The 22,903-nt window shown below is 44.3% G+C and overlaps 1 protein-coding gene across 16 annotated transcripts in view; it reads right to left on the bottom strand.

The window, feature by feature from the left end:
- OBSCN (obscurin, cytoskeletal calmodulin and titin-interacting RhoGEF) overlaps positions 1-22,903 on the bottom strand; it is a 511,999-nt gene that overhangs the window by 429,907 nt on the left and 59,189 nt on the right. For all 16 annotated transcript variants that reach the window (XM_068235137.1, XM_068235143.1, XM_068235140.1 and 13 more), the window contains exons 3-4: positions 18,142-18,411; positions 1,824-2,084 (exon numbers count right to left, since the gene is read on the bottom strand). In XM_068235137.1, the coding sequence (XP_068091238.1) occupies positions 1,824-2,084; positions 18,142-18,411 (531 nt within the window). The remainder of the gene's footprint in view (positions 1-1,823; positions 2,085-18,141; positions 18,412-22,903) is intronic.

Genomic DNA, 22,903 nt, shown 5'->3' with positions numbered 1-22,903 from the left:
CGGGGAAACATACAGTTGGCAGATATACGACTCCCGGCCGTCATCGGGCTTCTGGAAAACTGAGAAGAAAATGAGCCTGTGACATTCAGCCTGATTTGTCTACACAGGTTTAGTGATTAATACACTCGTCACTGTCACTATCACTTAACAGGCTGACATTAAAGTGGACCTGAACTCTTGCACAAGACAGAAGGTAAACACAGAGAAATGCACCTTATATGTATTTAGAGCGTTTAGCCTGTCTGATTCCCCCTCATCTGTGACCAATCACAACTGTATTTTGATCTCTCAGCTGTGTCAGCTGGCTGCCTCGGCAGAGCAGATAATTTGTAAACACCGGATGTTTACCCTATGTCTGCTTCCATGAAAGCAGGAAGTAGACACACTGCAGATTTATTGCAAGATTTGTATCAGCTGTAACAAAGACATATTTTTCTGTGATGGTTATTATGCTGTTGCTTATCTTTTGGAGCAGAGAGGAAGTTTTGAGTTCAGGTCCAATTTAAGGGCCAACCCCAGATATGATGTGATCCAGTTCTGTTGGAAGCAGAAGTTTGGGCACCCGATAAATATCATTTTGAAAATTAGAACGTTATATAGTGTTTGACATTTATTTATTTTTGAGAAAATCGTGGCATTATAGCTTTGAAGTTTTTATAATGATTGAAAAGTAGAAAATAGTTATTGAAATTTTTGATCTTTTTGTATTTAACTATTTTTCTTTTTTTTGAAAATTATGTTTTTCAAATTTAATTAGAAAGTTATACATATTGAAATACTTTGTCTTTTGTTTCTAACAATTTTTTATTTTTTGATGCACGCGGTTTAGGGTTAGGTATCAAGAAGGGGGGTTTTAGGGTTAGGCTTCAGGAAGGGGGGTTTTAGGGTTAGGCCTCAGGAAGGGGGGGGTTTTAAGGTTAGGCTTCAGGAAGGGGGGTTTTAGGGTTAGGCCTCAGGAAGGGGGGTTTTAGGGTTAGGCCTCAGGAAGGGGGGTTTTAGGGTTAGGCCTCAGGAAGGGGGGTTTTAGGGATCAGGAATGGGGTGTTTTAGGCTTAAGTGTCAGGAAGGGGGGTTTAGGGTTAGGCCTCAGGAAGGGGGGTTTTAGGGTTAGGCGTTAGGAAGGGGGGTTTTAGGGATCAGGCTTAAGTGTCAGGAAGGGGGGTTTAGGGTTAGGCCTCAGGAAGGAGGGTTTTAGGGTTAGGCGTTAGGAAGGGGGGTTTTAGGGATCAGGAATTGGGTGTTTTAGGCTTAAGTGTCAGGAAGGGGGGGTTAGGGTTAGGCATCAGGAAGGGGAATTTTAGGGTTAGGCTTCAGGAAGGGGGGTTTTAGGGGTTAGACGTCAGTAAAGGGGGATTTAAGGTTAGGTGTCGAAGGAGGGAGGGCTCTGTGTGAGAGTCGGGTGAAGTTTAGTAGAATATTGGCAACATTTACCAAAGTTTTACTATTGCCATTACCACTGTAAATATTTGTCATTTTCATCTGGAGCCCAATTCACAACGGTATTTATTGTATAGACCCCCCCCCCCCCCCCCATTTCATGCAGGCGTGCTGTTTCTCTAAGGGCCATACAACACTTGATTTTGTAGGCCGATCAGCCTTTTGATCTTATAATTTTATCGTATCGGTGGAGAATCAATACCGCAACATGGCCACCAGATTGATCTTAAGATCAATTTCCGCCATTTAGCCATTCGTCTGAAAGAGCCCTAAATAAGAAATTTCTACATTTTTACTAAAAAGTGTATCCATTAAATTTTTGCACACAAAAAAAAAAAAAAATCAAGCTCATCCTTATATAAATCTTTCTACTATGAAGCACTCACTGGTAACAGTGAATTTGGTGGAGGTTTTGCACTCGTCGGCGATGAAGGCGATCTCTCCGGAGTCGCTGTTTTGGCATTCCCGGATAATCATGGTGTGCTGTTTGCCCGCAGAGGTGATGGAGATGCGGCCGCCGGTTTTAACCTCTTCACTGTTAATCGTCCACTTAAATTTCTGGCAGTCATTGTCCAGCTCGACACAGAAGATGGCCGTATCGTTCACAGGGACCGCGGTACGCCGTGGCAGCTTCTTAATGATGTTACCTGCGTGGGAAATAAGACAGAATCTGAAAACGCCTTTACTTGTGTGTCTGTTTCTGAGTATATTTAACTTATACCCATTTCAGTCTCCGCCTCAAACTCTCACGCCCAAGACTTTACAAGAGCCTCACCCCTTATCTCGATTTCTTTCCTGCATCACATTCAGGAGGACTTGTTCACACCGGGGCGCATTTGGGGAGTGTTTTAGCACTTTGCTGATTGCCGCTGATCAGCAAAGAGCTGCGACTAGTGTATCCCTATGGGATCATTCTCATTGTGGCACTTGTGATTTACATAAATTGAACACAAAATAGAAACAGAGCCCTCTAAGAGACGATTCTGAAAAAATATATACTCAGAAAATCCAAGATATATATGTAAATATCTTCACTTTATTAAACAACAAAACACATACAATTTAAAAACCATAAAAAAAACCCAATAAAGCCTATCAGTCTCCTGCTAATCCACTAAATGATATACAATACATGCATTAGTTGCAAAAAAGATAATACAGGTCCTTCTAAAAAAATTAGCATATTGTGATAAAGTTCATTATTTTCTGTAATGTACTGATAAACATTAGACTTTCATATATTTTAGATTCATTACACACAACTGAAGTAGCTCAAGCCTTTTATTGTTTTGATATTGATGATTTTGGCATAAAGCTCATGAAAACCCAAAATTCCTATCTAAAAAAATTAGCATATCATGAAAAGGTTCTCTAAACGAGCTATTACCCAAATCAACTGAATCAACTAATTAACTCTAAACACCTGCAAAAGATTCCTGAGGCTTTTAAAAACTCCCAGCCTGGTTCATTACTCAAAACCGCAATCATGGGTAAGACTGCCGACCTGACTGCTGTCCAGAAGGCCGTCATTGACACTCTCAAGCAAGAGGGTAAGACACAGAAAGAAATAAAAGGCTTGAACTACTTCAGTTGTGTGTAATGAATCTAAAATATATGAAAGTCTAATATTTATCAGTACATTACAGAAAATAATGAACTTTATCACAATATGCTAATTTTTTTAGAAGGACCTGTATATTTGGTTCCAAATATGGCACATAACATGTGAAAAAATGATGAAATGCTGTTGCAGCTCTCATCTGCAAAAGGCAAAGTGCTCAGTGCTTCTGTAGGGGTGCAGAAAGCCACATGTGTGCATGTCAGTCATCACAGAAAAATATGCAATTGTATTAGCACCAAAGTATGCAAATAAAGATTAATCGCATACCCCAAAAAATATACAAGTCTATAAAAAAAATATATATAAGGTGCTATATATAATGCAAAGACATACATGCATGTGGCTTGGAGCAACCAACAATCTAATGATTCTATACAAAAAAAATTTGCAAAGTGTAAAACAATTTAATACTTTTTTTGTTTACATAAATCGAAAACGCGCTGCATGCAGCATTTTGGCGGCAATTGGTATGCGATTCTTGCTTTTTTGAATGGGAATTGCCCGTTGCAGTCAGTGAAAAATTACTTGCGTTTTTGTGACACAAAATTGCAGTCGCTGTGTTATTGCGATTTGTGCCATGCAATCCGAGTGTGAACTAAGCATTACTCTACAACCTTTTCTGACAAGAATGTACAGTGGTGATTTACAGTTTGCGAGCCCTCAGTGCATCCACTACCCATAGCTCCCAAATGGCACTTTCTCAGAGGGACAGAGTCTCTTTAGGAACTAAACAGTATATTATTATTTTTTTTCTATATGCAATTGACTCTATGCTTAATTCCCAGCCTTTAAATTGATATATTTTTTATTTTTATTACTTTTTAAAGAGAATCTGTATTGTTAAAATCGCACAAAAGTAAACATACCAGTGCGTTAGGGGACATCTCCTATTACCCTCTGTCACAATTTCGCCGCTCCCCGCCGCATTAAAAGTGGTTAAAAACAGTTTTAAAAAGTTTGTTTATAAACAAACAAAATGGCCACCAAAACAGGAAGTAGGTTGATGTACAGTATGTCCACACATAGAAAATACATCCATACACAAGCAGGCTGTATACACCCTTCCTTTTGAATCTCAAGAGATCATTTGTGTGTTTCTTTCCCCCTGCATCTCTTATGCACTGAAGTTTCAGGCTGCTCTTTTCTTCCTGCAAACAGCTCTGCCTGTATGTAATTCCTCAGTATGTGAAAGCCCAGCCAGCTCAGAGGACGATTTATCCAGCTTGTAAAAGATAAGAGAGAAGAGAGAAGCTGCTCTAATCTAAATAACACACAGGCAGTGTGAAAGAGGGGCCTGGAAGGGGGAGTTCATAGCAGAACCACAACACTGAAGAACTTGGCAGCCTTCCAGACACAGGCTGACAAGTCTGACAAGAGAGAGATAAGTTGATTTATTACAGAGATGGTGATAGTAGAACGTGCTGCAGTAAGCCAGAACACATTAGAATAGCTTTTGGAACTTGTAGGATGATAAAAAACAGGATGCAATTTTTGTTACTGAGTCTCTTTAATGTTGATATGAAGGCCAATTATTGATGATAGAAAGGACCGGTGTGGTAGGAATTAAAATGATGGACTTTATTCAATTATGGACCTTATGAAATTCACTTTTTCTCCTAAGTTTTCTCCTAGGATATAATTTTTATCTTCTGTTAAAAATAACTTTTCAGCATTCTGCAATTGAAAAAGTACTACAAAGTAGGCAAAAAAGTACCAACAAAATTATTCTGAGTATTTTATTGCTGGTGGCGGCGTTCTATTGATAAGATGTGTGTAATGCTGGGGGGGCATACTGTCTGACCACCCAGCACAATAAAGCTAAGAGCTGGATAATGGAAGAGGCTACACAGGCTGCTTAGAGCAACTGCAGCTCTGGGCTTCCGATAATACGCAATGGCAGCGCAGTGCGATGTTGCGCTGCTTCTGCAATAACAAACATAAAGACAGATACAGGACAGACTGGAGTGAGGTAGCCAATAGCAACCGCAGCAATGGCTACCTCACAAGGACAGGACTAGAAGGACAGAGGCTGACAGAATGAATGCTTGCTAATCTAGTCACTGCCTCAGTGACAGGAAGCATTCACAAAGACAAGAGTGAGGTAACCAATAGCAACCGCAGCAATGGCTACCTCACAAGGACAGGACTAGGCTAGCTAAGCACTGGTGATCACGCTAAGTGCAACCTACCGAAACGTGCTAAAAACTGACTAGCTAGACACAGAATATCAACAGTTCGAGTAACTGTATATCAGCGGCACTGATATATCACCGTAGCACGAATACAAGGAAAATAACAAACGCTGACTAGAATATGTATATATTGGCAAGGAACCGATATATAACTTAAGCCCTGCAGCACGGTGGCGTAGTGGTTAGCGCTCTCGCCTTGCAGCGCTGGGTCCCCGGTTCGAATCCCAGCCAGGTCAACATCTGCAAGGAGTTTGTTTGTTCTCCCCGTGTCTGCATGGGTTTCATCCGGGCACTCCGGTTTCCTCCCACATCCCAAAAAAAAACATACAGATAAGTTAATTGGCTTCCCCCTAAATTGGCCCTAGACTGTGCTACATACACTACACGACATAGACATGGGACTATGGTAGGGATTAGATTGTGAGCTCCTCTGAGGGACAGTTAGTGACAAGACTATATTCTCTGTACAGCGCTGCGTAAGATGTCGGCGCTATATAAATACTAAATAATAATAATAATACTGACTAGAATCAGGAACAATACAGCGAACAAGGCTAGGTAATACAAAATCTCTATACTAGAAGGAGTAGGTATATATGTCCCTGTGGGAAATATATAACACCTCCACAGGATAACTGAACTAGAACGTAACAATACAAGGAATATGTTTCACAGAATCAAGAGACCCAGTCACAGCTTAGACCGAGCTAAGGCCTCGTTCACATTATCTGCGTTTGCGGGGAAGAGTCGAACGCATTTCAAAACGCATGCAAAAAACGCATGCGTTTGTGCGCGTTTTGCAATGTGTTTCTGTGCGTTTTTTGCAGTCATGCGTTTGCTGTTTACCTGGACACACTTGTCAAAAAAAGGTGTTTGTAATGTTTTTTTTATTTTTTTATTTGTGCTTTTATTTTGTTTTATTATTATTATTATATTATTATTATATTATTATTTTATTATTATTATAATTATTATCATTTTATTTATTTTGTGATTTTCGCAGCGCAGTACCGCCGCTATCGCCGCTCCTTTTGCCGGAGCCTGAGCCGCGCCATCCTCGCTTTTTCGTGGCCATGTTGAAGAGGAAGTGCGTCAAGCAGGAAGTTCAATCTACTTCCGTCACCGCGAACGCAATGTCACAAACGCATGAAAAGACGCATGGTCTTGCGTCCTTTCTGCGTTTACATTGAAAAGCATTACCGTGCGTTCGTTCGCGTGACGCACAGACATGCATGCAACTATGCGTTTCAAACATGCGTACGTTTGAAACGCATAGATGTGAACGAGGAGCATAGAAATGAATGAAATTTCTATGTTCCTTGAAAAACGCACATCTCACGCGGTCCTACAATCCGCAAACAAACGCGTGAGATGTGAACGAGGCCTAAAGCTGAAAACTATGATGGGCAGAGCACGCTTGCAGGAAGCAAACCTTTATACTGAAGTCATCCAATGAGAGCAGAGATGCAAATTTCCACACAGGTAAATGGTAATCAGTCACAAGCAGGCTGGCTTGACTACCATTCCCTAGCTGACAGACTATCACAAGCAATGCATGCAGAACTATGCTAGCAACTGCATGTAAAGGAATCAGAACTGCTTGGCTGCAGTACCTCTGCAGCCAGCAGTACATGCTGCAGAAGCGATCATGACAATGTGAAAATATTACCTATGAGAAAAAGGCCCATATCCAATTCACTTTTTCTTCAAGTTTTTTTTTTTAATAGTTGATATTTCACATCTTATCAAAAAAATGCCATTTAAAAGAGACACTGAAGCGAGAATAATTCTCGCTTAAGAGCTCATAGTTAGCAGGGGCACGTGTACCCCTGCTAAAACGCCACTATCCCGCGGCTAAACGGGGGTCCCTTAACCCCCAACCCCCCACCATGCCACCCCCCCCCACCCCCCCGCAAAATCAACAACCAAATAGGTCGTAGATTTTGCTGCTCCTAGAGGCAGGGCTAACGGCTGCAGCCCTGCCTCTAGTCGCGTCTATCAGCGGCGCATCGCCGCCTCTCCCCCGCCCCTCTCAGTGAAGGAAGACTGAGAGGGGCGGGGGAGAGGCGGAGATACGCGCTGACAGACGTGCGTGGGGCAGGGCTGCGGCGGTTAGCCCTGCCTCAACCAGGAAGCGCTCCCCGGCTGCACGGAGGGGATTTCGGGGGGTAAGGGACCCTCGTTTAGCCGTGCGAAAGCGGCGGTTTAGCAGGGGCACACGTGCCCCTGCTAACTATGAGCTCTGAAGCGAGATTTATTCTCGCTTCAGAGTCTCTTTAAAGGGAAGGTTCAGGGTGGCTCTTAAAAAAATAAAAATGCCCATCCACTTACCTGGGGCTTCCTCCAGCCCGTGGCAGCCAGGACGTGCCCTCGGCGCCGCTCCGCAGGCTCCCGGTCCCCTCCGGTGGCCGACCCGACCTGGCCAGGCCGGCTGCCAGGTCGGGCTCTTCTGCGTTTCAAAATGCGCCTCACGGGGGCGCGCTGACGTCATCGGACGTCCTCCGGGCTGTACTGCGCAGGCACAGAACTACTGCGCCTGCGCAGTACAGCCCGGAGGACGTCCGATGACGTCAGCGCGCCCCAGTGAGGCGCATTTTGAAACGCAGAAGAGCCCGACCTGGCAGCCGGCCTGGCCAGGTCGGGTCGGCCACCGGAGGGGACCGGGAGCCTGCGGAGCGGCGCCGAGGGCACGTCCTGGCTGCCACGGGCTGGAGGAAGCCCCAGGTAAGTGGATGGGCATTTTTATTTTTTTAAGAGCCACCCTGAACCTTCCCTTTAAGCCACCAGCAAGCAAGAAAATTATCAGAATGATTTTGGCAGTACTTTTTTATCTACTTTTTGATACATTTTCATTTTCAATTGCAGAGTGCTGAAAAGTTCTTTTCAACAGAAGATGAAAAATGATCTCCTTGGAGAAAACTTAGGAGAAAAGTAAATTGGATCGGCCCGCACATCTTTTACTTATAAATTCTTTGTGCTGTGCCTGATTAGGGGACTGATGGAGGCGTGAAAAGAGGTGTGACGGCCTTGTCTTAAAGAGAAACTTAACTGAATATAGCTTGATAAAAAAATTATTTTTAAAAACAATAATTTTTAAAGTATTAAGTGTTTGTCCATTGTAAAATCTTTCCTCACCCCGATTTAAACTCTTGAATTTATCACAGGTGGCGATATCATTACTGCTGGCAGGTGGATCACTGTTGAGCGTTTGTTTACAAGATGTTCCAAAGTCAGTAGAAACAATACAAGAATGCTCTGTGAGAAAATTATGCAAAACTAAACAGCCTAGGCTAAACATCACTTGGAGGGTAGAGCTACAAATCAATATATACAGTATTTAATAAGAAAGAAATTTTTAATCAGGATGATTGCATTTATTGGCCAACTTAGAAGAAAGGGAGTAAGCTTTCGGCTATGAAGCCTTCCTCAGACATATTCCTGTATACTGACATAACTTAGAACACAAATACTGTATTACACATTAGCTAGCATCCCTGTGAGACCCTCCTGATGTTGTAATTAAGGCATCCAATGACATTTATTTGTTTGCAGAACAATGTGCAGTGTATATAAGCTGTATGTTTAAATGATATCAGTATACAGGAATCAAGTCTGAGGAAGGCGTATTTACCGAAAGCTTACTCCATTTCTTCTAAGTTGGCCAATAAATGGTATCCCCCTGATTCAAAACTTTGTTCTTTTACTGATGGCTAACACTGTGCAATACTCTACTGCTACTTATAAGAAAGAAAGACTCCTTTAACCAGTTTAGCCTTCAGTCGTTTTTCACCTTATGCACCTGAGCAATTTTCCCCTCCCATTCATTCGCCAATAACTTTATCATTACTTATCACAATGAATTGATCTATATTTTGTTTTTTTCCGCCACCAATTAGGTTTTCTTTGGGTTGTACAGGTTGCTAAGAATATATATTTTTTTATAAAATGCATTTTAACAGGAATATTAAGAAAAAAATGGAAAAAATGCATTTCTTCTCAGATTTCGGCCATTATAGCTTTAAAATAATACATGCTACCATAATTAAAAATCACATATTTGGTTTGCCCATTTGTCCTGGTTATTACTCCATTTATACTTTATCCCTATCGCAATGTATGGCGTCAATATTTTATTTGGAAATAAAGGCGCATTTTTTCAGTTTTGCGTCCATCACTATTTACAAGCTTATAATTTAAAAAATATTAGTAATATATCCTCTTGACATGCATATTAAAAAAGTTCAGACCCTTAGGTAACTACTTATGTTTTTGTTTTTTAATTGTAATTTTTTTTAATTAAAAAAATTATTTGAGTATTGTGTGTAGTGGGGGGGGGGGGGGTAAACAGTTAATTTTAAATGTAATTGTTTGTGTGGTTATGAAAAAAAAAGTATGTAGATGTAGTTTTACTATTTGGCCACAAGATTTTTTTTCCTGTAAGCGAGCGCTCTCACTTACAGGAAGTGAAGAGAGGACGTGAAACTTTTTTTTCTTTAGAAAGATCACGGCTTCTAATAGAAGCCATCGGTCTTTCTAACGGGGACTTAGATCAGTGAATAGAAACTGAGTTCCCATTCATTGATCTCCCGACTAACGGGCTGCGGCACGGGAGCACGCAGGGGTGTGCGCGATCGGCCGCAGGAGAGCGCAGCAGCAGCCTTTAGGGATGTAGCAGATACGTCTAAAAGTCTTAAATGGTTAAAGAGGCCCTATAGTGTCATATAGTAGAACGCAATCAATTATTAAGGATACCCACTTTTACGTTATTTCTCCTGGTTTCAGCATCGGAAACACTTCCTATATCTCTAAATAACTGTATATATGTAGGTAGCCCCGTCCTCCCAGTGCTGTCACAGCCTAAGCTGTTTGGATGTGCAGAATTTTCCTTCCAGAGCATTCTGGGAGAAGAGGTATTATTTTCACTAGCTTTGGAACTCTCAGTAAACAAACCTTATGGAGAGATGCGTCTGACTGACAGGACTAAAGATGTTATGGACTGTGATCAACGTCAGAATGTAAATCAAGGAGAGGAAAGATTTTACAATGTTAAAACACTGACTAAATAATGTATAAAGTACTGTAATATTCTCATTAATAAGTAATTTTATTAATTACATCATATTTAGTTCCTCTTTATCTTCCTGCCTTTCCTGGTCAGTGTGTCGTGTACTGCAACGCTTCTGTCCCAGTCTGCTAACATCCCTGTCTCAGATATTAGGTCTCCATATAGCTGCCTTTAAAATATCCCCATTGCAGGCATGTCTGGCATGACAAAGTAGGATGAACAGAAATATCTGCTAGATCTGGTTTCATATTCAGCCAAACACACATCTCGTCTGCAAAGAGCTTTCAGTCCAGACTTCAGGACCCAGAGAGATGCAAAACAAAAAGTTCCCTTGCTTTACTTGAGTACAAAAAAATGTGTTTCTATAGCTTTATGTGTCCTTGTAGGAGCAGAGTGTTCTGTATATGCAGATAGAAATTTTGCATTACTATAATTACGCATGCGAAATTTGCTATTACGGTGCGAAATTATGGTAGCGTAATTGCCATTAAAATCGTAATTGATAATACCGTAAGCGTAATTTCCAACGCGTAATTTCGCGTTTCGTTCATAACGTAATTTCACGTACAACTATACCGTAGTTTCACGTTAAACCATTGCTCAACTTCCTGTTGTTTTTGTTCGCATTAGCCAATCAGAAGCGAATCAGCGGTAGTCAGACGAACGATAACAAATTTTCGCATATGAACGCTTTTTCGCGTTAAATAATGTAAAAACTAAGCATGCGCAGGTCAAGGGTTTATTGACAAGAATGTTTCTACGCATAGAGCAAGCTTTTTCGCAACAATTACACTGTGATCAATGAGAGTAATATGAACTATCGCGAAATTACGTTACGTAGCTACGCTTACAAACGTTTGCATGCAAGGCAAACGTAATTTCGTGATACCCACCGTAACGCAAAAACTACGCGAAAATTAACGCTTACAGTAATATGAACTATCACGAAATTACGTTACGTAACTACGCTTACAAAAGTTTGCATGCAAGGCAAACGTAATTTCGCGATACCCACTGTAATGCGAAAGCAACGCGAAAATTACGCTTACGCGGAATTTCGCGAAATCCTTCTTCATTACGATTATGTACTTACGGCCATAATCGTACTTACACTAATAACGCGAAATTTTGCGAAATCGTAATTAAGTCATTACGCTCACCTCTAACAGTATCATACACCACCATCAGGAAATGCAGCTTACTTAGAACAGAGAGAACACAGAGTGAATACAGGAAATCTCCATCCTATTCAGATCACCATTGCATTTTACTAGTGATGAATGATCCTAATCAACAAATTTCGATTCCGCTAAATTTCTCTTAACTTTTCACAATGACGCTTATACGTAATTACGATTTGCAAATTCAACTGATTTCGTGTAGTCATTCATCATTTTCCATAAAATTTCGCGAAATTTCGCGCAATTTCTTACCGACTTTAGCAGTGAATAGCAAAACTCTGATACAGGCTATTGACGCCAAAATTGCTGCATACGAAGAATAGTGTGTATAAATGAAAAAAAAAGACCTTCTAGTTTTTGAGAAACTCGATTTTAAAAATGCAAGTAAATAATGGTTTTTAAACTTAGAAAAATGACAGTTTAAAAACCATTTTTCTTTGCATTTTAAAAATCGAGTTTCTCAAAAACAAGTTGAAAAATAGTTTTTGTGACTTATACCCACTATTCTGCTTAACATATGTAGCAATTTTGGCAGCAATAGCATGTATGGGGGCTTGCTATTAACCTCTAAAGTCGGCACAAACGTATGCGAAATTTCACATACGGAAATAATTACAATTTTCTCTGAATTTCACATTACGATGGGAAATTGCAAATTTCGATGCAAAATTTTGCATCTGCGAAAATTTGGCCCACCACTGCATTTTACAGACAATTGGCCTCAATTCACTAAGATCATGCTGGAGATAATAAGACAAGAGAAAACTTACCTCCACATAGTTTGCCTGAGGTAAAATGTTTCCTGAATACTACATGCCTTATCACCATGGTGATAACTATAGAAATGCAGGAGATTAGCTTAGTGAATTGAGGCCAATGACATCAGTGTTCTCCCCAGGCTCTTTTAGCCGGGTGCTCCACTCGGCTAGTTTTGGTGAGCACCCGGCTGTCGTCGGCTCACCTCCTCCTTTTCTGTAAGGAGAGTTGCGCACAGAAGCACCAGCCCTGCATCTCGCCCCACCTGGCTACTATTTCATGCCACCTGACTGGACAAAAATTCTGGAGAGAACACTGGACATCTTGTGGTTGTTTTACTATACTGCAGTTTAAAGAGACACTGAAGCGAACTAATTTTCCCCATTTTACCTTATAATTCGCTTCAGTGCTCTCAAGCCAAGTAATCTGCCGCGTCCCCGCCGCTAAACGAGCGCTGCAGAGCCCCCAAATCCCCGGGGGGCAATCTGGCAGGCATTTCCTCGAAGGGGCAGAGCTTTCAGCTTCAGCTCTGCCCCTCCTGACGTCAATCGCGGCGGATCACCGGCTCTCCCCGCCCCTCTCACTCTTCCTTCATAGAGAGGGGCGGGGAGAGGCGGCGATCCGGGCAGCGATTGACACAATGAGAGGCAGAGCTACAGATGGAAGCTCTGCCCCTCAGCGCAGCAAAATCCACGACCATGTTGCTCGTGGATATTTGCAGATGGATGTGGGGGCTCTGCAGCGCTCGTTTAGCGGCGGGGACGCAGCGGATTACTTGGCTTGAGAGCACTGAAGCGACTTATAAGGTAAAATGGGGAAAATAAGTTTGCTTCAGTGTCTCTTTAAGGTAATAGTGTTGTTAAACAGTCCTGGCAGGTATAACATCCCCACTTACATATTCACTGGATACAATACAGGTAGTCGCCGACTTACAAACAGAATGGGCATTAAAAATGTCTTTATATTTTTTTTACAGGCAAACTATTTTATTATTATGAATACTATTTTCATTTCAATTTGAAGTTGGCTATAAATTTCCCAAAACATACAGTGAGCTCGGCTCCCATGGCAACAACATTCTATCCGGTGTACAGACTGCACAAAATTCCAATCTTACGATGCCAGTAAATGTGGTAGGTGCAGAAAGCAGCAAATCTGGCTGGATTTACACTATTCCGGAAGAAAAAAATGATCCTGTAAAAACTGGTCTGTTTCCATTAAAGGGAACCAGAGGCGCCAGGAAAAAGATACTATACATACCTGGGGCTTCCTCCAGCCCCATATGCACGGATCGCTCCCACACCGCCGTCCTTTGCTGCCTGGATCCGCCGGTAGCGGGTCCCGTCATGGCCGCCAGTTGGCCGGCAGACGCGGGCAATTGTCCGCATCACACGGCGCTCCCTCTATACAAGTACGCATGAGGTTGCCTACTGCGCAGCCGCATGCGTACGGGTATGGAGGGAGCCGCTGTGATGCGGACAATTAGCCGCGTCCGCCGGAAGTGACGGGACCCGGTACCGCCGATACAGGAAGCGGAAGATGGCGGCGTGGAAGCGATCCGTGCGTATGGGGCTGGAAGAAGCCCCAGGTGTGTATAAAAGCTTTTTTTTTTTTTTTCCTTTTTTACTACGTTCCTCTCTGGTTCCCTTTAAAAGTTTTTTTACATTGGACATCATTTTCTTCATCTGGTTTTTTGCTTTGTTTCTGTGATGCAACCTGCTCGGTACCGGTCTCCACATTCCTCAGCTGCTGCCACTGTCTATTCGGGTCCCTGCATGCTAGAAACTCCAGTATACCAATCTTAGCGGGGCAGTAAAAAGGGGCGCATATAGCTGGTGGACAAAAAGGGCGCCGCCATAGACTGCAATGCAAAATATCGGCTATTCGGCGCCCAACAGGAAAATTTGGGCATCTGAGAAATAGTGGTTGCAGGGACCGTGTTAACAAAAGTTTTCATTTACAGAATAAGGTTTATTACAAATATCGTATACAAGTTTGTTTTAACTTTGTGGTTTATTTATTTTTCTGTTTTTAAATTTCGCTTTCAGGGCTGTAACAAGTAAATTTTCGTTTACACTTATTTTATCATTTAAATTTCGTTTTCATACGTATAATGCTTAAATATCGTTTTAGGCACCACCAGGGGGTGGTTAGGGTTAGGCTCCACCAGGGGAGTGTTAGGGTTAGGCACCACCAGGAGGGTCTTAGGGTTAGGCACCACCAGGGGAGTCTTAGGGTTAAGCCCCACCAGGGAGGTGGTTAGGGTTAGGCACCACCAGGGGAGTCTTAGGGTTAGGCACCACCGTGGGGGTCTTATGGTTAGGCACCACCGGGGGGGGGGGGGGTGGTTAGGGTTAGACACCACCAGGGGGGTGGTTAGGGTTAGGCACCAACAGGGGGTGGTTAGGGTTAGGCACCACCAGGGGAGTCTTAGGGTTATGCACCACCAGGAGGGTCTTAGGGTTAGGCACCACCAGGGGGGTCTTAGGGTTAGGCACCACCAGGGGGGTCTTAGGGTTAGGCACCACCAGGGGGGTCTTAGGGTTAGGCACCACCAGGGGGGTGGATTGGGTTAGGCACCACCAGGGGGGTGGTTGGGGGACCACCAGGGGGGTATAGGGGTTAGGGATAGGTGCAGGGAGAGTTCTGTGTGTGAGAGTAGGGTTAGGTATAGTTACAGCACAATATATGTATTATATACAAATTATTAAATTATGTATATTTACACAAGGGGGTCTAGGGGTTAAGGATAGAGATAGGGAGAGATCTGTGTGAGCCTACAGTTAGGTATAATTGCAGTAAAATACTTGTAAAATCTACCATTGTATTACTATGCTTAATACAAGTGTAAATATCGTTTTTTGTTACAGACGCTATTTGATGTTTCATTTCAGAATTCGTTTGTTGTTATAGACGGTATTTTGCCATTTAATTTCTGTTTATTCAACCTATTTAGCACTACATTTTCTTTTACAAGCTATAAACGAAAAATATTGTTTTACATTACAACATATAATTTCGGCTATATAACGCGCTCTTTTTTGATACACGCCAATCCCAGAGCCCCATCAGAAGCATCAGGCTCCCATTGGTTGGCAAAAGACCAATAGGAATCCTCCCTGAGCACCATAGAGGATTTTCATTGGTCTGCTACTCAATGATCCAATCAGAATCTTCCCTGGTTTGGGAAGGTTCCCATTGGTCTAATGCAAACCAACTGTAGCCTGATGCTTCTGCTGAGGCTCTGAGATTGTACACCAGTGTTTCTTGCGTTCAGGGGCCTGAATAGCCAGAAGCAGTTGCAGTGAAGGACCCGAATGAATGGCGATAGGTGAGTATTTTACTAAAAGGACACGGTGGCGGTGGCGGCGGCGACTAGTCTAGTGAGAATGGACACCATCTGTCCCAATAGGATAGCATTGATTCCTTCGGCCTCTGTCCCCATCCGCTTTGTCCAGCCCATGCAGCAAAATCATGCAGGACCCAAACTTGAGTTCCTTTTGTCAGAATGGACTAAATGGATCCATTTCAATCAGTTCCGATAAACAGAACGTTTTTACTGACAGTATGAAAGGAGCCTTAACTACCTTAAAGGATACCCCAACTGAAATGTGACATAATGAGATAGACATGTGTATGTACAGTGCCTAGTACACAAATAACTATGCTGTGTTCCTTTTTTTCTTTCTCTGCCTGAAAGAGTTAAATAGAAGGTATGCAAGTGGCTGACTCAGTCCTGACTCAGACAGGAAGTGACTACAGTGTGACCCTCACTGATAAGAAATTGCAACTATGAAACACTTTTCTAGCAGAAAATGGCTTCTGAGAGCAAGAAAGAGATAAAAAAGGGGAATTTCTTATCAGTGAGGGTCACACTGTAGTCACTTCCTGCCTAAGTCAGGACTGAGTCAGCCACTTACATACCTGATATTTAACTCTTTAAGGCAGAGAAAGAAAAAAAAGGAACACAGCATAGTTATCTGTGTGCTAGGCACTGTACATACACATGTCTATCTCATTATGTCACATTTCAGTTGGGGTATCCTTTAACACTGCTTCTCGCCAATTGGCGTGAACATGGCGGCTGCCCCAGGACCGTGTAATGCCAATTTACGTTAAGTCCTGGAGGCGTGGTTTGCAGGGGATCACGCACGCCAATGCACACGCATCTCCGCTTGAATGACAGAGCTCCGCTTCATCATCAGTCTACCAGCGGCGAAACCGCCGTCTATTTACACGGTACAGCGCTGCGATCTACAGCACTGCTATCACTCAGCTGTCCCCTGGGGAGGGACAAGAGCGATCGGCTCCCATAGGCTGGCAGGGGGAGGGGAATAGAAATAAATCAAATAAGGACATTTATTGAAAAAATATATAAATAAACACAAAAAAATAAAATAAACAAACACGGCAGCAGCGATCAGAGCCCACCAACAGAAACCTCTGTTGGTGGTCAGAAAAGGGGGGGGGGATCACTTGTGTGCTGAGTTGTATGGCCTCGCAGCAAGCCCTTAAAGAGACACTGAAGCGAAAAAAAATACATGATATAATGAATTGGTTGTGTACTATGAATAAGTACTAGAAGATTAGCAGCAAAGAAAATATTCTCATATTTTTATTTTCAGGTATATAGTGTTTTTTCTAACATTGCATAATTCTCTAATATGTGCAGATTACACAACACTCTGCATTCAAAATGATTCTTTCAGAGCAGTCTGTGAACTAATGACCTCTCCTCTGCCAGAGGAAAAGTAAATAGTTAACTAACAGTTGAGATAATAAAAGTCAGAAAACAGCCCTCCAAGTTGTAGAGATAATGGCTTTTTTGTATAGAGATAACAACTGGAGTTTCTTAACTCTTCCTGTACTGGGAACAATTAGACTGATGTATCTGATCTTAATGTTTTATTTCTTAGCTGTACTACACATACAAATCATAATATCATAGTTTTTTTAACGCTTCAGTGTCTGTTTAAAGCTGCAATGGCCTGTATTGTAAAAAACAGCCTGGTCACTAGGGGGGTGCAAGCCTATGGTCTTGAAGTGGGTGACCACACACGATACAATAAAATGATCTAATTTTATAACAATTTGATAAAAGTCTGTTGAGAAATTAAAAGCCTTTTTTCCATTTGTTTGAGAAATCGGGAGTATTGGATTTTTCTAATACATTTTTATGAAAATGGAATGGTATAGGATAGATTGTCTTGTGGTTGTTTTACTATACTGCCAGGGGCGTAACTAGGCGACACCGGACCCCCCCTGCAGAATTTCAGAGCGGGCCCCCCCCTGGGGCCTGCTCGGGGCCGTTTTGCGGGGACTGGAGGGGTCGCGGCATGAGGGGAAAGCTTTGGCCACAGTCGGCGGGGAGGGGGACGTCCCCCCCCCTCCCTCACCTCGGGCTCACCCTTCTGCGCTCCCCTCCAGCTTAAAGAAGTACTCGTGGGCAGTGGCGAGCAGCAAACAGATACATACCTTCCGTGCGCTCCAGCCTGCGTTCCTCTCGCTAGCCTCTAACACGACTTCCGGTATAACAGGAAGTCGCGTCAGAGGCTAGCGAGAGGAACGCAGGCTGTAGCGCACGGAAGGTATGTATCTGTTTGCTGCTCGCCGCTGCCCACGGACACACATTTAAGCTGGAGGGGAGCGCAGAGGGGAGAGCCCCAAGGTGAGGGAGGGAAACGTTCCCCCTCCCCGCCGACTGTGGCCACGGCCTTCCCCTCATGCTGCGACCCCTCCTGCCCCCACAAAATGGCCCCGAGTGGGCCCCAGGGGGGGCCGGGCCCCCCCCCCCCCCCGCGGGAGCAGGGGCTGCAGGCCCAATTGTTACGCTAGTGTATACTGCAGTTTATTCTCTAACAAGTTATAGGTGAAAACAGGTCTGGTTACCTTGCACAGAAAGCTCAGCGATGGTCCGGCTTCCCTCCTTCATCTCACAGATATAGACGGCGTCATCGTCTGCGGTGACGTTCTGGATGGTCAGCCTGCGGACGGTCCCCTCTTCCTCGATGTTGTACTTGCTGCTTTGCTGGATCTGGGTCTCCTCTTTGTACCAGGACGATTCGGTGATGACCTGCGGAACCTCACACTGGAAGGTGGCCGTCTCCTTCTCCCGGACTTCCAGGTCTCTCAGCTTCTTTCTGAACGGGATTCTGGGCTCTTAACATCAAAAATAGAATTGAACACAGAATTCATTCTTTAGCCAACAAAGTATAACAATAATCTGATAACGAACAACACTAGTTACACAAACAGTACAAATTCAGTCACTAAATTTCAAATTGTGCACAGAGTGAAGAAGGGCAACCAGCCAGGGTCGGTTCTAGACTTTTTGCTACCTGAGGCAAACTTGTAAGGATGTAACCCCCCCCTCCTTTGGAATGATCGCATAGCACCAGGAAATTTGCACTGCATGTTACGGTGCAACCAAAAAAAAAAAACACACCCTCAGTATAGGTGGCTAGATATCCAGACAGGGACGGATTTACCATTAGGCACTGTAGGCACAGGCCTACAGGCGCCTGATGATGGAAAGCGACTCCCTCCTTCCTTCCCTTTGCAGAGTCCAATCACCCAACTCTTGACATTCCACTGATGAGATCTTCCTTCAGTCAGGGGCACCTCTAGCTACTTAATACTGAGGTTCCTCTAGCAACCTTACTTGGGGCAGCTCTAGATACTTAATATTGAGGGTACTTCTGACTACCTAATGCTAAGGGGCACCTGTAGCTACCTATGACGGGCAAGGGAAGTAAGGGAGAAGTAACAGCTGGGACAGCCAGCACACTTGAGGTGCGGTTCGGCGGGGTTAGTAGGTTCATGGAGGGGAAGTCTAGGGTCCCACGACATCTTTGACTATAGGCTCCTGTGATGTGATCCAGGCCTGTATCCAGGTATAGGTGCACCCTGTACAGGAAGCTAAACATAGGAGTCCCACTATAGGTAGCCAGGTATGAATGCTCCCAGTATAGGTAGCCAGACATACAGTGGGATGCAAAAGTTTGGGCAACCTTGTTAATCAGCATGATTTTCCTGTATAAATTGAGATATTTGAGAAATGAAATGAACTTTATTGGATTTACAGAAAGTGTGCAATCATTGTTTAAATAAAATCAGGCAGGTGCATAAATTTGTGCACTGTTGTCATTTTATTGAATCCAAAACCTTTAGAACTAATTATTGGATCTCAAATTGGCTTGGTCTCAAAACCTCTCTCAAATGACCCGAAGACAAAGATTGTTCACCATCATGGTTTAGGTGAAGGATACAGAAAGCTGTCTCAGAAATTTCAGCTGTCCGTTTCCACAGGCTCAGTTCAAGTTAAGCCTCAAAGTGGCAGACCAAGAAAAATCTCGGATAGACAGAAGCGACGAATGGTGAGAACAGTCAGAGTCAACCCAACAGTCCAGCACCAAAGACCTACAACATCATCTTGCTGCAGATGGAGTCACTGTGTACCGTCCAACCATCCGGTGTACTTTACACAAGGAGATGCTGTATGCGAGAGTGATGCAGAGGAAGCCTTTTCTCCACCCACAGCACAAACAGAGCCGCTTGAGGAATGCTAAAGCACATTTGGACAAGACAGCTTCATTTTTTGCTGTGGACTGATGAAACTGAAATCGAGTTACTTGGGCATAACAAGGGGCATACCGCATGTAGGAAAAAGAACACAGCATTCCAAGAAAAACACCTGCTACCTACAGTAAAATATGGCGGTGGTTCCATCATGCTGTGGGGCTTTGTGGCCAGTGTAGGGACTGGGAATCTTTTAAAAGTTGAGGGACGCATGGATTCCACTCAGTATCAGCAGATTCTGGAGGCCAATGTCCAGGAATCAGTGACAAAGCTGAAGCTGCGCCGGGGCTGGATCCTTCAACAAGACAACGGCCCTAAACACTGCTCAAAATCCACTAAGGCATTCATTTTGTTTAAACAATTATTGCGCACTTTCTGTAAATCCAATATACTTCATTTCCCTTCTCAAATATCACCATGTGTGTGTCTCCTATATGATATATTTAACTAACATTTTTTATCGTAACAACCAACGATTTATACAGGAAAATCATGACGATTAACAAGGTTGTCCAACCTTTCGCATCCAGCTGTAGGTGCCCCCAGTATAGGTTAGCCAGGTAGGTGTCGCCATTTTAGCTAATCAGCCTGTCCGTTCCCCCTTCCTTTCCCAGCCGCCTCCCCTTTACCTCCTGGAGTCGGCAGCCCTTCTTCCACCACCGTTCTTCCCCTTCACTTCATGCCCAGTGGCGCGGTGACGTCTAGAGCAGCCTGCACCTATCAGTGTCCTGTGCTGCCATGGCTCCTCCTTCCAGCCTGCACCTATCAGTGTCCTGTGCTGCCATGGCTCCTCCTTCCAGCCTGCACCTATCAGTGTCCCTGTGCTGCCATGCCTCCTCCTCCCAGCCTGCGCCTATCAGTGTCCTGTGTTGCCATGCCTCCTCCTCCCAGCCTGCACCTATCAGTGTTCTATGCTGCCATGTCTCCTCCTCCCAGCCTGCACCTATCAGTGTCCTGTGCTGCCATGCCTCCTCCTCCCAGCCTGCACCTATCAGTGTTCTGTGCTGCCATGTCTCCTCCTCCCAGCCTGCACCTATCAGTGTCCTGTGCTGCCATGCCTCCTCCTCCCAGCCTGCATCTATCAGTGTCCTGTGCTGCCATGCCTCCTCCTTCCAGCCTGCACCTATCAGTGTCCTGTGCTGTCATGCCTCCTCCTCCCAGGCTGCACCTATCAGTGTCCTGTGCTGCCATGTCTCCTCCTTCCAGCCTGCACCTATCAGTGTCCCTGTGCTGCCATGCCTCCTCCTCCCAGCCTGAACCTATCAGTGTCCTGTGCTGCCATGCCTCCTCCTTCCAGCCTGCACCTATCAGTGTCCTGTGCTGCCATGCCTCCTCCTCCCAGCCTGCGCCTATCAGTGTCCTGTGCTGCCATGCATCCTCCTGCAGCCTGCACCTATCAGTGTCCTGTGCTGCCATGCCTCTTCCTCCCAGCCTGGATCTATCAGTGTCCTGTGCTGCCATGCCTCCTCCTTCCAGCCTGCACCTATTGATGTCCCTGTGCTGCCATGCCTCCTCCTGCAGCCTGCACCTATCAGTGCCTCTGTTATGCCCCCTCCGTCCAGCCTGCACCGATCAGTGTCCCTGTGCTGCCATGTTGTAAGCACACAGGAGGAGTTTATGTATTCATTTTAGTGAATGATCACAGGCGCTTTGATTGTTCCCATTCACCAATCATTGCTGAATGAGCCTTGCCCAGTATCGGAGTGGGAGCTGGAAAAGCTGAGGAAATCCACTTGCTGGCCAAGCAGCAGTAATCAGGTGTTGCTGCTCACAGTGAAGACTTGCTGCAGGTTTCTATTGGGAGTGATAACTCAGGGTTACTGCTGCTTGGCCAGCAGGTGGATTTCCTCAGTTTTTCCACCTCCCAGTCCGTCATTGGCCCTCCCGTGAATGTGTCATCGGTTTTGGCAACAGACTGCAAACTGGACACACACGTTAATACGTCCAGTTTGCAACAACTGGTTAAACAACATTTCCCATGACACCCCTTTCAGCTTGCTGGTGCAACAGATTGTGGTCCAACACGCTGGAAAATGTATGCTTGGGGCGGGGCTAAGATGAGTGTTTGTCACAATGTCATTGGTTACTTAGAACCTGAAGGCAATTGATGTAATGCAGTCAGTTCCTTCATTGGTGATTCTACTAGGGAGAGCAATCTTCATTCCTTCCTGATATGGATCAAAGACTTCTCAGAGAAAGACAACTGCAGTGAAGAAATCATTGTTCCCCAAGTATTGGAATTCATACGAACGTGTACATAAGAGCCGTTAGGGAGGCAAACAGCGAGGTGGCGGGATTTAGTTCTAAACATAGAGACTGACCCCCTGAGCGAGCGACAGTTGAAGCCTGTGCATTTAATCCCAGCCATAACACTGCAGTAAACATTTGTTGTCCATCTGACGGTTGCTTTGCGCTGGATATCGGAACATCTCACACACCACGGCGGGGTGACTCACAAGCATTTTATGTCTAAGAATAATGGTATGACCTCCATTCTATTCTGGAAGGGGAGACAATATTGGACGAGCAGTATCTGGGGATTAAGTCAAAGGAAAGTCTATAGATAGCAGGAGGCTGACATACAGCAGATGCTGGAACATTGCTCACTGACTGCAGAGGAACACTCATCATAGGTCCAGGCAGGCCCGGATTTACCTCACAGGAGCCTATAGGCACAGATATCCTGGCACTCTAGACTTCACCCTCCATGAACCTACAAACCTCCACCAAACCGCACCGCACGGCAAGTGTGCTGGCTGTCCCAGCTGTCACTTCTCCCTTACCTTCCTTGCCCGTCCTAGGTAACTACAGGTGCCCATTAATATTAGATAGCCAGAAGTTTCTGAATATTAAATAGCTAGAGGTACCCCCAATTATTAGGTAGCTAGAGAAACCTTATTGTACAGTGACCAGATTTTTCTTGGCTCAACCTGGGACAGAGGGGGTGCTAGTGCGGCATACGAAGCTTGCTCCGCCAAAAATGGGCGTGTCCATGACCACGGTGGGGAAATTGGCATGTCCATGACATGGTGTGGGCGGAGCGAACTGTAACGTAGCTCTGAGGCAGTGGACC

Source organism: Hyperolius riggenbachi, chromosome 5, assembly GCF_040937935.1.
Source record: "Hyperolius riggenbachi isolate aHypRig1 chromosome 5, aHypRig1.pri, whole genome shotgun sequence".
In the NCBI taxonomy this organism is placed as follows: Eukaryota; Metazoa; Chordata; class Amphibia; order Anura; family Hyperoliidae; genus Hyperolius; species Hyperolius riggenbachi.
Note: the sequence above shows the minus strand (reverse complement) of the source record. Positions and strands in the feature narration are given on the sequence as shown.